We start from the raw sequence: 16,289 nt of genomic DNA, 5'->3' as shown, positions 1-16,289 counted from the left end.
AATCAATGTTATTTAACCAATGTTATTATTTTAGCTTCCAACCTGAAATCCAATGCTGGGACTCCACCAGGACCACCCATCTATGTCGACCTAGCTTACATTCCCAACCACTGCAGTGCTAAAAATGTAGATCAAGAGTTCTTCAAGCGAGTGCGAGCAGCATACTACGTTGTCAGTGGAAATGATCCAGGGAGTGGTGAACCCAGCCGTGCAGTTCTAGATGCACTCCTAGAAGGGAAAGCACAATGGGGCACTAATCTCCAGGTACCACTTTACTTTATATTAAAACAGAATATCATGGAAGAGAGTTCATGAGTGTGTCTCAATCAGCAAGCTAACTCCCAAGTTTGTCAGTATGTGAGTTTGGGCACTGGTCAGAGCAGTAAAAAAAGCACCCTGACTCAGTACACTTTGGGAAACTTATGGTGACATGAGAATGTTATTACTGTACAGTCAGTAGTACTGTACTGTCAGTAGTATTTATCGGGAATATCGGTTAAGGAAACATATCAAGCATAAATGCTCACTGACATTCACAGACTTTTTAGGCAGCAAACATTTCTGTGCACTGGAAGAATTTTGCTATTAAGAATTAAGACACCCCTTAAAAATGGCCCTGATCAGCTGATTGAGACACACGCCATGTCAATTGGGAGTAATCCCATAAAGCAATTGGGTTTGGGAACAAAATATAATGCAAGGTAAAATGCAAAAAAAAAAAAAATAATAATAATAATAATAAATAAAAAATAAAAAAAAGACAAAACTTACATCCCAAATGACACACTATAAACTATATTAATTACTACTGTAGGACCAGATCAAAACTACTTACATTTTTTTTGGTATTTCTGCATAGAATCCTGTAAAATATATTCAGATTTATGTAGAATGATATTGGGAGTATAATAACTAAAAACTTAATACATAAAATAGAAAAACAATAACTTTTATTCTTTTACTTAAGGTTTACAGTGCAGCTACACATAAAACAAGCAAGTGTCTCAAATAATAATAGATCTTCTAAAAGACAGAAAATAATACTTTACAAACTGTATTGTAAATAAATCACATAAACATTTGCATATTAGGCAATAATACTACAGAAATTAATATAAAAATTGAACATATATACATTTTTTCTAACTAGAAATTCAAACATGTTGGAAATTGACATTTTATGGTTGCCAGATTAGTGAAATTAACACAAAGTAAGGGCTACCGCATTCACCATTGGGGGATGACATAATCACTTGTGTTGGAGAATTTTTCTTGCAAATAAATGCAATGAAATCTTAGGACCCTATCATAAATCTGGCGCAATAAGGCGCAGGATGTGTTTTCCGTGATGTGTTGCTATTTTCAGCCCAACGCAACCCTAATTTTCACGTTTTGCACCACAATGTTTTAATAGCAAATCCATTTGTGCCACTTTGTGGACTCATGGGCATGCTGGTCTAAAATAACGGTGTGTTAATGTGCATCGTTGACGCGTTGCTGTTTTTAATAATAAATAATAAAAGGATAATAAACTTTTTAAGTTTATTCATGACAGTTTGCTTTTGTATGTTATTATTAGTAGTAGTAGTATTTATTATATGCATATTTATATTTGTTTTATTAAAAACAAGTTTAGATTTGTCCATCTGTTGGGTTTAATAGACATATGCGTCACCATATATGGCATTAGAATAGGCTGCGTGTTTGGATATAACTCAGTTTTTACCACACTTTGTTATTATTGTTCATTTATTTGTTTGCTGGAATTTAGAACTGAATTTATAAATAGTTTTAAAACAAATATTTTCACTTAACAAACACAATTAAATATGTACGCTGAAGGATGTCTTCAGCAGAGTCCATACAACACCATTTCGTCATCAACGAAAGTAGAGTAAAAGTAAAGAGAAAGTAAAGAGGCCAAATCGTGGAGGTTTGTTCTTCATCCTCGCGCAGATGGTCTGTTTACTGTTTTCTCACCAGTGAAGCATTTTGTTTTTCCATTCAGTTTTTCCACTTACAAAGTCCTCCATGTATATAGCAAATGCGCCATGGTGTGGAGCAACTGATTCTTAAAGGGAATGTGAGATGAGACTCTGATTGCTTTAATGCATGTTATGCTCAAAACACACCCATAACTCATTAAGAGAATAAGCAAAACAGACCATGCATCAGGGCAAAAAGCATATTTTTTTATTCTTAAAATAGCAAATATAGATTCGGACACGCCCTTAATTCTTTTGCGACATGCTCTTTACACTTTGCGCCTAGATCGTTAAAATAGAGCCTTTAGTGTTTGATAACTAAGTGCAGGAAGTGCATCGGTTGTATAATTACATCATCCAGGTATTTAAAGCGCACATTCCTTTGAACATTTTTGGTGTTAATTCACTTTTTTACACTCTTCTACAAAATGTGGTCAAATAATGCATAAGTATGCAGTTTGGGATGTACCTACTATAGTTTTATTTTTTTGCATTAATTAATTAAAATACATGGTGCATTTACTTTTGAATAGTTCATTTGTCTCATATTTGAGGGTCATTGAAATCCAATTGTTTGAAAACCCATCTAAAAGGTTTTGCATGCAGAAGAGCACCCTATTTTATAGTTAATCTGCCAATCTTCTTCTCATTTAGGTCACTTTAATCCCTACACACGACACTGAGGTAACTCGGGACTGGTATCAGCAAACCCACGAGAAGCAGCAGGACCTGAATATAATGGTCTTGGCCAGCAGCAGCACAGTGGTCATGCAAGATGAATCTTTCCCAGCCTGCAAAATAGAATTTTGAATTGGTTTTCTATTTAGAGCTTGCCATTCATTCCTCATTCATTTCTAATCTTTTAGGTTTAGATGAGTTCCTCCACCCACAGCCTTCCACGCGCTGCCATTTATAGTTTGTATTCTAAATTCTAATCCTCAGAAATGCAACAAAATCCTAGTGCTGTCAAGGGACATTATTATAAGCTTCGGTCCTGAATCTGTATTACATTTCTGATTGCATCTGCAAGGCTTTGGCATACAAATGAATGTTCACTAGCTAGCTTCTATGAACAATGACATAATGTTCAACGTAGGCTGAAGTTGCAGTGCAAACCGAGTTTACCCGTATTCCTTATCCTAACTTAAAGAGACCAAGGCTTTATCCTGCCTGTAATTCGAATTGGAAGCACAAATAATAGCCTTTGTAAATTGGTTCGAACATCATCTGATTTACGTTCCGCGTCCTTTATCATTAATCATACCACATATAAACACAGTTGCCTGAGAAAACATACTCTAAACGTAAGGTTGCAAGGCCTTGAAGCAAATAACTTTTCTGAAAACAGAAAGTTCACTGTCTTGTGAGCTACTATTACAGTAAGGCTAGACAGTCTCCTCATGAGATCACATACCAGCAGAAAGAGTGAAGAAAGAAATAGCTAATCCAAAGAGGATTTGTGCCAAATCTCAATTCTGTCAAACGGTGATTTACAAAACGAACCACAATCCAAGATTTGTGTCCTTTAGGTGGCAGGAGATGGATCATTCTCAAACATGCAATCCAGTAGTAGTTTAATAATGTTATAGTAGCAGAGACAGTACATGCCTACACATGCTTTTAAGAGTAAGGCAAAGTAGATGGCGTTAATTACAAACTACTAGCTTACAGAAATGACCAGTCTTGGTTGACTATGATAAAGGCGAAAGGTTTTTAGAAAGATTATGGTTGTGAATTTGATATTTGAATTTTTATTGGTACTTTAATGCATTGATCTGCGGTGAGGATCAACTTTTTTTCAAAAGCAGACTTTTTTTGGGCTACCCCAAAAGTTGTACCACTATTCGTATTGTACTTTATTATTATTATAATATTATTTATTATATTAACTTTACATTATGTTACTCGGGTAATGTTGTTTTCAGTTTTCCATAATGTCATTAAAGTGTGACTGACTTTAAATGTGGCAACTTTATTCACTTTAAAAGTTTTCTATGTTAATGCGGAGGATTCAGACTGGCAATGTCCTGAATGTTTTGTTTGCGTTTTGCTGATATACTTGATATTTTTCTTCCCGATTTGAGATTTCCTGACCCACAAGCACTTTAGGTTTATCTTGTTTGAAAGAAAACTGGTGGTGGATCTACACTATATATTAAAATGTAGCAGTCGACAGATTTGTTCTAGAGAGACAAAATCAAAAGAAATGAACAGGCTTCATGGTTGTTGTGAGAGCGACAGTGAGGGTTACCCTCATGTGCCTTTTGCTTGTTGTTTGACAAAGAAAATGCTGAGTCACTACATAGATGTATTGTGTTATATACAAATATACAACAATACATCTATTAACATGTAGTCATTTTGAGTTATCTGGACTTGGAAATTCTTTATAGCCTTACTTCCTTAGGTTTACGCTAACACAGTTGTAACCAACTGACAAGTTTGAGTATTATAAAAACAGCAGGTGTTTGTAACATTATGTTGCATGATTATGATTGCACTTTTCTAAAACGTCGGCTTGGTAGATGTATCATGTAAATAATTACGTAACATTTTAATTTATATGACAAAGCAAATATAAAAATGTAAGTGACTGTCAGATGCACTTGTATTTTGGTCTAACAACAACTTTCAAGTACTTTAGTTAGCTATGTACGTTAATGTTTGTGGAGGTCAGTTATTGCGAAGAAATACTCTTAAAGTATTACAAAATGAACATTTTTAAATAGATTTTAAATTCGGTTGCTAATATCAGTTCACTAATTGGCATTTTTATGTTTTTAAAGATATATATTTAAAAAATACTAATATATTAAAAATCTGAAGTTATACCCTACACTAAAAGCTAACAGTTAGTGTTTTTGTTTGCATTGGATGCAAGAACGATAATGGCAGTTTGCCATTGGCAAAGATATGAAATATGCATTTGCAGGGTCCTATGAGTTCCTCAATGTGGAAAGCATGGTCAAAATCATAGAAAGCAGACATAAAAACGCAATTAGAATTCATCAAAACTAGTCCTGTCCACCTAATCAAAACACAAAGTTGGTTAGTATAGTAGTAGTAGTAACGTTCAGCATGTTCTGGTGTGAAAAACTACTGAAAATTATGTAGACAGAAACTCATGGTTCTTCATGACCACCCATCAAAAGAAAATAAAAAGAAATCTATGACTGTTGTACAGTAGAATTTACTTCTGAATGTAATCTTTTTTCTTAAGATTTTTTTTTTTGCTTTACTGAAATAGGACAGTATTCAAACAGTAAGACAAGAAAGCTGGAAATTTATATGGAAATATAAAATAATTTAATGAATAAGACCCTTGTCTGGTCATAGAATCTGCAATATGACCAAAACGGCAGGCTAGAACTTTAGCACAAAGCCTAGTGTCTGTACAGATTATTGAAATCGGTCTGTAACTAGAGCAACTGAGGGGGTCCTATCCCTTTTTTCAAAATCAGAGAGATAAGGGCAGTATTCTGTTCTCTGTGAAAACAGTCTGTATCTATTGCAAAATTTAAGGAAATTAGTCCTAACAAGTCCCATACAACCAAATACAACTCTGGGGTTAGACCATCTAGGCCTTACCTTTATTCATTGGCTAAAAATGGGGGGAAAGGGTTTCATAGGGCCCTGCATTTAGAACTGGAGTAGACTCAATTTGAGATCTTTTAGTACACTATAAGCAGAATCTTCAATAGACCTCGTTGGTGAATGCACAACTTGCTTTCAAGACAACAGCGTTAACATCTGTCCTATTCCAAAATGAGTCTTGAAACACTCCATCCTTAAATCTAGTCGTGACGTGTTTTATTGTAATTGTCAGTATTATTCTTGCAGAATACTTCCTTTTGTGTTATTTGAAAATAGCTTTTAAGTTCTCTCAAAGTGACAGGGTCTTTGTGTCTGTTTACTAAAAAGCACAGGTTACCAACGTCAAAGAAATGACTTGTAGGGCCTCAAAAAGGCAGTAGCCTTGACAATTTAACTATTTATTGGTTAATTATATATACAAATATTGAAAATAAAACCCACACTGAGACCTTTTTTTTTTTTTTTTTCGGTTGAAGGATTATGTTCAATGGGCTGAATATGTACTGTATGTTATATGGTCTGGATATATTTTCATATTTGAAAACATTTAATTTCAAATACCTGGCCTTAGTAACAAGTACTATATGGTCTTGTTAATTAGCTGTGATTTCTTTACACAAAACGAGGTTTGTGTTAAAGATGAATGCACTAACTTTAAATAATACTTTTGAATGTAAAAGTTGCTTTGCTGGATGCTGCTTGAACAAAACAAAGAACTAGCAAAATATGCACATGGAACAGTGAACCTCAGACAATGGGTCACAGAGAGAGCAGTGTCTAGAACCGTGAGTGACTCATGACGAAATATTGCTGATTTTAGTACACATAACTGTCATAAGAAAATAACATGTTGGCTTGCAGAGGGCTGTTTCACAACTACCACACTGAAAACTCAATATACTACAGACTTTCCTTCTATACAATGACTTGAAATGCCAAAATGGATCGAAACAAATGGCGTAACCTGTACATATAAATCGAAATAGCTGACGTGGTCATTTCTGTGAAACGCTTTCTTTTAAAGGAGCTCTATGGACATTGTTATTCTAATTTCTTAAAGGTAAAAAAGACTGCAAAGTACCTCTATGAACCTCTATTAGTTCAGATTACATCATCATCTTAATCATCATGTGATGGATTCATTTGGCCATTCGTCATGCATACTCATCCATATTTGCATGTGACCTTATTAGTTATACTCCTGAATGTAATCGTTTAATAATCAGAATTAAAACAGACAAAAAATAATAATAATGCTATTTTAAGAAGATATCTTTGAAGCTAACTGTCTTTATGGTACTGAAATATGCATATATTATTGGGCTTGGCTTCTGTTTGCCCTAAGATGTTGTCGAGAAGATGCTGTGATATTTCCTTGTTTTTTGGCGCTGTATGAATCTTAGTTCTCTTCTTCTTTAGTGCAATATTCAACATTCTGTCTTTAAAAGCTCAATGCAAAAGTAGATTTCTGCTGATTTACTGTAAAAGGGAACCATCCTGGTGATCATCAATAAAACATCAAAATTTGGAAAAGTCTTTCAGTGTGCTTCTTTTCATTGCTTTATTTGATGTTTTTGTAGATTGTTCTTAAATTGTTATTGACATATGTCATACTGTCTACCAAAACAAATAAAAATATACTATATCACAGTTACATGGCTGGTAAAACTTATAATATAAATAAACTATCTTGATTAAAAAGAGAATTCTGAAAGACTGGTTTTCATTTATTTATTTTCTTTTTTCGGCTTAGTCCCTTTAAAAGCTGGGGTCACCACAGTGGAATGAACCACCAACTTATCCAGTATATGTAGCGGGTGCCCTTACAGCTGCAACTTATCACTGGGAAACACCCATACATTCACACACACTATGGAAAATTTATTTTACCCAATTCACCTATAGCACATGTTCTTGGACTTGTGGGGGAAACTGAAGTGGAGCACCCAGAGGAAACCCAATCAAACGTGGGGAGAACCTGCAAACTCCACACAGAAATCCCAACTGACCCAGTCGAGGCTAAACCCAGCGACCTTGTTGCTGTGAGGCGAGAGTACTTTGGTTTTCAGCAAAATGTATATTTTATCCACTGAAGATAGGAACATTCAATAGCAACACTCAATACAGACTTCCCAGTATAGTTGAATGTACTACAAATGATATTTGTAGCTGTTTTCATCCAAAGTAGCAAATTTACTAAATGCGAAACATTTGCTATAACATAAACATAGCAGATAAAACATTGATTGTTTCCATTGATGTATTGGAGAATAAAATTGTCACTTTCTAAAAAATTGCACAACATATTATAATAAAAAAAACATTATTGCTCATAAAAGCTCAGTGCTTAATTATTTTTCTCCATAGACTGGATAAGTTGTGTCTCAGAGCAGCAGACATCATTAGCAACAAAATAGCAATAAATGACTAAATTACTTAAACTTTCAACATTTTAAAAGTTTATCACTTTAATTTTTTTGCCTTTCCATGTACACTATGTTCTTTCTTAAACCCTGTGGACCAAATTGTACATGTTTTCTAAGTAAATCTGATTTTTGTTGATTTCTGGATAGGTGAGCCCGTCATTTCAGCACTCTACTGAAGCTCTTTTTTACAAAGTTTGCTACTGTAATTGCTAACACTTACCCTCATGCTTGAGCACCCAAAGCAATTCACAACACTTCCAACCGTTTTTTGGCGAGGCCTGAAGTAGTTGTTAGCCTCTTAATCTTCGGACGTTGGTTTACAATGATGCCATTTTTAATTCTCAAAGACTATGGCAAGCCATTTCAATCAATAACCCACAACTGCAAGCCTAATGCTAGCAGAACCAATGTTCTCAATGCTAGTACATGTTCTTTAAACAGTGCTTGATCTTTATATGCCCATAAATAAGAAAACAATTCCATTCCAAATATGATTTTCATTTTTATTTGTTGTGAGAGTACTGTTTATAGTCGTCTCCTACGTGGGATGCAGGTTCCAGTGACTGCTTTGCATTATATTCCTATTCTCGATTGAAAAAAAAGAGATTTCAGGATGTTCACCCAAAAATGAAAACTTACTCGTTAATAACTTTCTCTCAAGTGGTTCCAAAACTTTATAAGACCCTTTTTTCTGCTGAACCCAAAGACGATATGGGCTTTAAAGATAACTAAAAACCCGTATGATAATCAAATAGCCTACTATGAAAGTCATCGTCTTATCGTCTTATGAGATGAAAAACAAAAACTCATGAAGGTTTGAAACAAGGGCGAGTAAAGACAATTTTGGGTGAACTTTTAATTTATGCAATAAATGTTAAATCGGCTTGCCATAAGCCGAGCTGTTGCCATGACGATATCTTTTATATTACCATCACCAGGCGCAATTTATGAGATTGTCTATCCAATTTGATTAATGGCCTTGGTAACCTGTTTGGATCTATATCGCACATAAATTGTGAAGTAAATTACTTTGCAATTTAAACGAGGCTAAGCGAATAAGAATGATATCAGTCACTTCAAACATCCGAGTCTGGAAGATTTTTTTTTCAATCCTCCGCGTCCCTGCGGGGGGAAATATCAACTGGACGACAGGCATTTTTCCCTTCACAAGAATGAAAATGAGCTAACAAAGCACAGTATGAGTTGATGTGGAGCTCGCAGGTCGGCTGTGATGATTCGTGGGACACGCACACACACATAGCCGAAGTCAATAAGCGGATGAAGATCCGTCACTACAGCAACACAGCAGCACCGCTGAGGGCGAAGCGTGAGTCATCAATATTGTTCGCGTCACACGCTCTTTGAGACTCACACCATGGACTGAATATCAAAACCACGATTAAAGCTGGAGAGAACAACAACAAATCAGGCCAGTTAGAAGACACAGTTGGTTCATATAAACGTTAAAACACGTGCATGTCATTTATGCATTACACTCACATTCAACTTATTGTCATTATTTAATATCTATTTAATATCTAATTCTTTGTATTCCACAGACCTCTTGTTATAAACACTGCTTTTATATTTTACCAAACTGTCTCAAGCTAAAAAATTACAGCTTTTATGACAAAAATAAATAAATAAATCATAAAATCATTAATAAATGCTTTAGTCCCAATTTTACAAGTGACTATTTTAGCAAATGTAATATAATTTTTTCATCCAAATATTTAACTGGATACATTTTGTCAGAAAATGTCTTTGTGCTGACACATATGCTAATTTTAAATGAGCAACGCAAACTTAATTTAGTTGAGAAATTCCATTTAAGATGAGGTGTCTGAAGCCCGCTGTGAAGCCCATGACAAGTTTATTTCCTCCAGAATGTTTGACATATTTAGTTTGTTTGGAACCACTATAAAACTACATACACCCCTCCACCCTCCTTAAATTCTTAGATTTGTTATTCAATAAATATAATAACTTATTTATATTTATTCTAAATAAATACAATTATTATTAATCATATAATTAGGCTACTATTATAAATAAATAACAGATAGCAATCCTAAATTTTACTTGAAAACTATGTAACAACTGGAGTGATATGCTAAGATCACTTAAGTAACCTTTTGCAAGAATATTTAATATGACAATTCTAGAGAAAACAAAAAATATTTTATAAAATTATCTGTTGTCTTAGACCCGACTCATGGCCAACAATTAATGTTATGAAGTCACAAACGTCTGGTACTTCGGGTTTACAGCGCATGAGCGACGCGTATTTTATCGGCGTGCATGCAAACAACCGGGATTCACACCAGAGTGCGTGAGGGGCTCAGGAATGGTCTTCTGCATGCATGCATCAGTTTGCTTTCACCAGCGCTGAGGGGGAGAGACAGTGAATCAACTACGTCAGTGACACCAACAATAATTTAGTGGCTGCATTTTATTTATTTATGGAAATATTGGGGTGTAAATAATTTACGTAAGTACATTTAAATTAATAATGGCAACAGCAAAATCATATGCCACCCTTGGGGGCGCCCCTGAGTAACGGATATAATCATATCCACAAGAGAGGACTTGCAAAAAAACAACTGGGTTTAAATGATCTTTTTAAACTCTGTGTGATCAACTGCACCAAAAGAATGAGTTTTATGAGTTTAAAGTCCCCATGAACTATTCATTAACTATCGCTAAGTTACGAAACATCGCTAAGTTACGAAGTATGCTGCCCATCTCTGATGCAGAAAAGCTAATCTATGCTTTTATGACTTCTAGGCCGGATTACTGTAATGCTCTATTTGCTGGCTGCCCAGCATCCTCTATTAACACACTTCAGCTAGTACAAAATGCAGCAGCCAGAGTTCTTACCAGGTCTAGAAAAATATGATCATATCACTATAATTTTATCTTCCTTACACTGGCTGCCTGTTAAGTTTCGTATTGAATTTAAAATATTGTTTCTTACCTATAAAGCTTTAAATTATCTAGCTCCTGTTTATCTAACCAAACCATCTGTCTAGCTACAATTCAACCCGCTCTTTAAGATCTTAAAACTCAGGGCTTCTGGTAGTACCTAGAATACCAAAGTCGAGTGAAGGAGGTTAAGCCTTTTCATTTATGGCTCCTAAACTCTGGAATAGCCTTCCTGATATTGTCCGAGGCTCAGACACACTATCGCAGTGATTAGATTAACTAGATTAAAAACCTATCCTTTTAGTAAAGCATACACTCAGTGCATTACTTAGCAGTATTATACATGAATGTGCTCCATGCAGGTTTTTGCATCTCGTTTATATACACTATGAACAGCAGCTATACTAATTATTCTCTTTATTCTCTATTTCCACCTGGGAATACTCATCCTGAGGCCCCCAGAGATTATGCAGTGCCACTGAAGTAATCCAAGACCTGTAAAGAGATGATCTCAAGGTTTCCACATTCCCTGACCAGGCTGCAGCAGCTGCTGTGTTGATCATGGAGGAGTAGAGAGCCTGAGACTGACTTTTTTTCCCTTCACTTTCGCCTATTGTTGAAGTTTTTTTTTTCCTCGCCATTGTTGCCACTGGCTTGCATAGTTTGGGACTTATAGAGCTGTGCATCGATGGATTACTCTTCAGTGTTTGGACTTAAACTCTGAAAACTGAACTACACTGTTTTAATTCACTAATCTTCTATGTGACGCTGATTGATCTGACACAAGCTACATTATAAAAGAGCTATACAAATAAAGATTAATTCAATTGAATGAACCGAGCAAAAAGTGGGCGTGGTGTGGTTTTTTTTCTACAGTGAGCTGATTGGATGTAGTAAAGTAGCCTTTTTATTCAGAAAGATTGGGTTTCGAGAGAGTTATTACAACCTAACAGACTCCTCCAGCTCACCATTTCTGTTTGTTGTCAATATTGACAGTTGGAGGGGTGTGGTTACGCATGTTAGTCACACCCCTTACCTTAAAATTATTTAATCTGTTCATTTAACTGAAAATTTAAAGAAAGTGCATTTTCAGATTTCAATGAAAGATTAGAAGAACAAACTATTTTTCTTAACGACACAAACAAATCAATTGTTCACCACAAAACTGCCAATGTGAGCTAACAAAATTATATGGTTAGTTTTTTGGGGACTTTTTAAAACATTTTATGTTTGAAATAGAAAATACATGGAGGATATATGAGGACACCAAGTAAATGTGCAAAAACTTTGTGTGTGTGTGCTGTGAATTTTGTAATGGCATATGTGTATGACTTGTTGCAGACAAAAATGTAATGTACCAGCTATTGGAGTGGAGAGACAGTGATAGAGCCAATTCGGTGGATGGGGATGATTGGGAGGCCATGATCGTGGGGGCCGATAGAGGGACTTTGGCCGGGGTTACACCCCTGCTCTCTTTTACAAGAAGTGCCACAGGATTTTTAATGACCACAGAGAGTCAGGACCTCGGTTTAACGTCTCATTTGAAAGACGGCACCCACTGACAGTGTAGTGTCCCCTTCACTTTTTACTGGGGCATTAGGACATTAGGGGCAGACCACAGGTTTAATGCCCCCTGCTGGCCTCTCTAACACCACTTGCAACAGCAACCTAGTTTTTCCCAAGTGGTCTCCCATCCAGGTACTGACCAGGCTCAGCTCGCTTAGCTTCAGTGTGTAACCGGTCTTGGGCTGCAGGGTGATATGGCTGTGGCAATGCAACATTGCTTAAATAAACTCCACACACAAATATATCAAATAAACTTACTTGCTATATTTCACTCATAAACTCCTTTAAAATGAATCCTGGATCTGCTTTATCTGTGTCTGTCTCTGTCACTGTGCTGTTTACGACTTGTTACAGTAGAAGCCAGTTGTTGCTAGATTGTATACAGTTGTGGTGAAAGTTAACGAGAATTATTTACATTATTTTTTTAATTTCCGATTTATTGTATTTTATTAACCTCTACCCTGACCCCAACCGTCACATTAAGGTAACAGTAGTTGTAGCGAGTATGCTATTTATTAAATTACCCAATAAATTAAATTTTTTAACACCTTCCCCCACCCCTACCATCACAGTACTGTGAAAATATGAATTATTGTTATACAGCATTATAAACAATGCTGCTATATTGATGGGCAAATAGCACTTCTGGCCGGCCGGCCACATATCTGATCAGGACTTTACCATAGAAGCCGGTGTCATGAGAAATTCTGTCCCCCCTGAGAATTGGGTCCACCTATAGGACCCCGAATGATTCTATTGTTTTACTGGAGTTGTAATAGGTATAATTGGTAGTGCCTGATTATAAAGTATATTATTGAAATCATGTTCACAATAACTATTCATAATGTAAAAAGCGTGACTATTTAATTTCACGGTTGAAATGGCATGCATAAGTGTTGTATTGACTCTTTCTTGTACTTATTAAAGGTATGCATAGGTTATGAAAATGAGCATTCATCTTTTAAACTGTTTAGTTAGCCCAGTTAGCTTATGTGCTAGCATAATCACACCTCTACCATTAGCCTCTTTTGGGGGTGTGTAGGGGGTGCGATTTCTCACCACACCTGCATGCACATGGCTACAGCGGGCGGGGAGAACCAGCTCCTAAAGGCACAGGCTCCAAAACCAGCTACACTGTCATTTAAGTCTAAAATGGACATATTCTGAAATCTATAATAAATAATCTGATGGGTATTTTGAGTTACAGAACAGACACATTCTGGAGACACCAAAGTCTTATTTCAAATCTTGAAAAAGGCGTAAATTAGGTGACTTTTAAGATTAAATTTTATGGCAAAAATGATACGTCAAGGCAACGCGGTAGCGCAGTAGGTAGTGCTGTCACCTCACAGCAAGAAGGTCGCTGGTTCGAGCCTAGGCTGGGTTAGTTGGCGTTTCTGTGTGGAGTTTGCATGTTCTCTTGGCATTCGCGTCAGTTTCTTCCAGGTGCTCTGCTTTCCCCCCAGTACAAAGACATGTGGTATGAGTGAATTGGGTAAGCTAAAATTGTTCATAGTGTATGAGTGCAAATAGCAGTGTATAGGTGTTTCCCAGTGATGAGTTTCAGCTGGAAGGGCATCCACTGCGTAAAACATATGCCGGATGAATTGGCGGTTCATTTCCCTATGGCGAGCCCAGATTAATAAAGGGACTAAGCGGAAAAGAAAATGAATGAATGAATGATACATGAAAATGACAGATGATATATTCAACAACATCAAAATACTCTCAGCTGTGCAAATAAGAATTTTTAGAGCAGGATAAACAATGCAATTACGCAAGCAATAATTTTCAAGAAACAACATTTGACTTATATTTCAATAAATACTTTATATAATTAATTTTAAATATTGTTAGTGGGGAACATGGTGAGTACAGTGGTCCCTCGCCATAACGTGATTCACCTTTTGCTGTCTTGCAGATTTTTTTAGTGCAACTTGACTTTTTTCTTTTTTTTTACAGCGCATTGTGTTCTGCGCCCTGATTGGCCGTAGACTACTGTCACTCAATCTCCTTTATGCCATGTTTCCTGTACTGAATGTGTTCAGCTTCCCAAATTGACATCAATCTTTGATTGCTAGCAGTGTGACTAAAGTGCTGTACTGTATATTTGCAAGTTTTCTCCCCTGCAAAGCCCATAATGTCACTGAAACATTCTGAACCATCAAAGACACAGTAGCACCCAAAAGAAAGAGACACAAAAAGTTGGACTTTCGGACATACTAAAGGAAGGTAGAAGTTACGTGAGAGTTTAAACGAGAGAAAAATGTGAAAATGTTAACGTCTATCTGAGAAAATAGTGTAACGAGGAGTTTTGCAGCCTTCATCTATAATACAAAGTCTTATGCAAAAGTTTAGCCACCCCTGATTATTTTCATAATTGCACACCATAGCCTGCTGGCCTTTCAAATCAACAATTACATATAGATATATTTTATACCCTAAGGAAAAAGCAACATTTCAGTTCTGGCATAACATTTATTAAATCAACAGATGCACTGCAGTTCAAGTCATAACAAAAACAGACAGGTGCAAAAATTTGTGGACCTCAAAAGAATAATGAGAATAATCTTTTGTACAGCCACCTTATGCTGAATTAACAGCCCGTAGACATGTCTTATAGTCAAGGATAAGTTCTGAGGTCTTGCTGAAGGCATTTTAGGCCATTCTTACTTGCACGCTTTCTCCAGTTTAGTCAGGTTTGATAGGTGCTGAGTGTGAACGGCCCTTTTAAAATCAATCCATAGATTTTCCATCATGTTCAAGTCTGGGGACTGGGATGGCCATTCTAGAACATTGTGTCATGTCTGACCATGAATTCCTTGGTAGATCTGGAACTGTGCTTTGGGTCACTGTCATGCTGAAACACCTAAGCCTGCTGTAACTTCTGCCTCTTGACTGATTCCTGAAAATTGATCTTCAGAATCTGCTAATACTTTGTGGAATCCATGCAACCTCTAACTCTGACAAGGTTTCCAGTACCTGTGCTTGCCAAACATCCCACAGAATGATAAAGCCCCCACAATATTTAACAGTAGGGAGCAGATTCTTCAGATTCTTCTCCTGAAATGTTGTGTTCTTTTTCCTCCATGGGTGTGGCAATTGTACACAGTATATTTTTCCAATATGATTCAGGTATGTCCAGATGAGCCTTTGCATGCCTCAAACAACTCTTTTGTTGTCAAAATGCAGAAAAGACTTCTTCTGCATCACCTTCCATTGAGCTGTTCTTTGTGAAGAGTGCGCTGAACTGTGGAACAATGTACACTGACATTATCAGTAGCAATATGTCCCTAGAGTTCTTTAAAGGTGGCCTGTGGTTTGTCTGTGACCATTCTAATTATCCTTTACCTTTCAAATAGTTTTTTTGGTCTAGCACAAATTTCCTGTACAAAAACTGTTCCTGTGGCCTTCCATTTTCGTACTATATTTTTGACTGTGGAGACAAACACTTTAAACTTTTGTGAAAGCTTTTTGCATCTTTCTCCTAATTTATGTGTGTGCATTATCCTAGTTTTAGGTCATTATGAAGCTCCTTTGAGGTTCCCATGTTGCTACTTTCAAGTTCACAATAAGGAGAAGCAGAAACAGTAATCAGCTATCTTAAAAATCCTTTTTCATGATTGGTTGCACTTGTGTTGGGATTGTTAAGGTTTACTGAGACACTCAAATTATTTTGTGTTGTAAATCAGCATTAAGTGACAACAAGTTTTGAAATCCACAGAAAATAAAGGGTGCTCAAAATTTTGCATAGCCAATTTTTCAGTTTCAATTTAATTTCACCTAATTACAC

At 36.1% G+C, this 16,289-nt stretch overlaps 1 protein-coding gene across 2 annotated transcripts in view; it reads left to right on the top strand.

The window, feature by feature from the left end:
• The window catches only part of map1ab (microtubule-associated protein 1Ab), a 76,683-nt gene extending 69,568 nt beyond the window's left edge, over window positions 1–7,115 (top strand). For both annotated transcript variants that reach the window (XM_087312110.1, XM_087312111.1), the window contains 2 exons: window positions 35–264; window positions 2,640–7,115. In XM_087312110.1, the coding sequence (XP_087168236.1) occupies window positions 35–264; window positions 2,640–2,795 (386 nt within the window). In that variant the 3' untranslated portion in view covers window positions 2,796–7,115. The remainder of the gene's footprint in view (window positions 1–34; window positions 265–2,639) is intronic.
• Window positions 7,116–16,289: the final 9,174 nt, after the last annotated feature.

The sequence above is a fragment of the Danio rerio genome, chromosome 25 (genome assembly GCF_052040795.2).
Source record: "Danio rerio strain M-AB ecotype USA chromosome 25, GRCz13ab, whole genome shotgun sequence".
Taxonomy (NCBI): Eukaryota; Metazoa; Chordata; class Actinopteri; order Cypriniformes; family Danionidae; genus Danio; species Danio rerio.
This window is presented reverse-complemented; position numbering and strand designations above follow the sequence as displayed.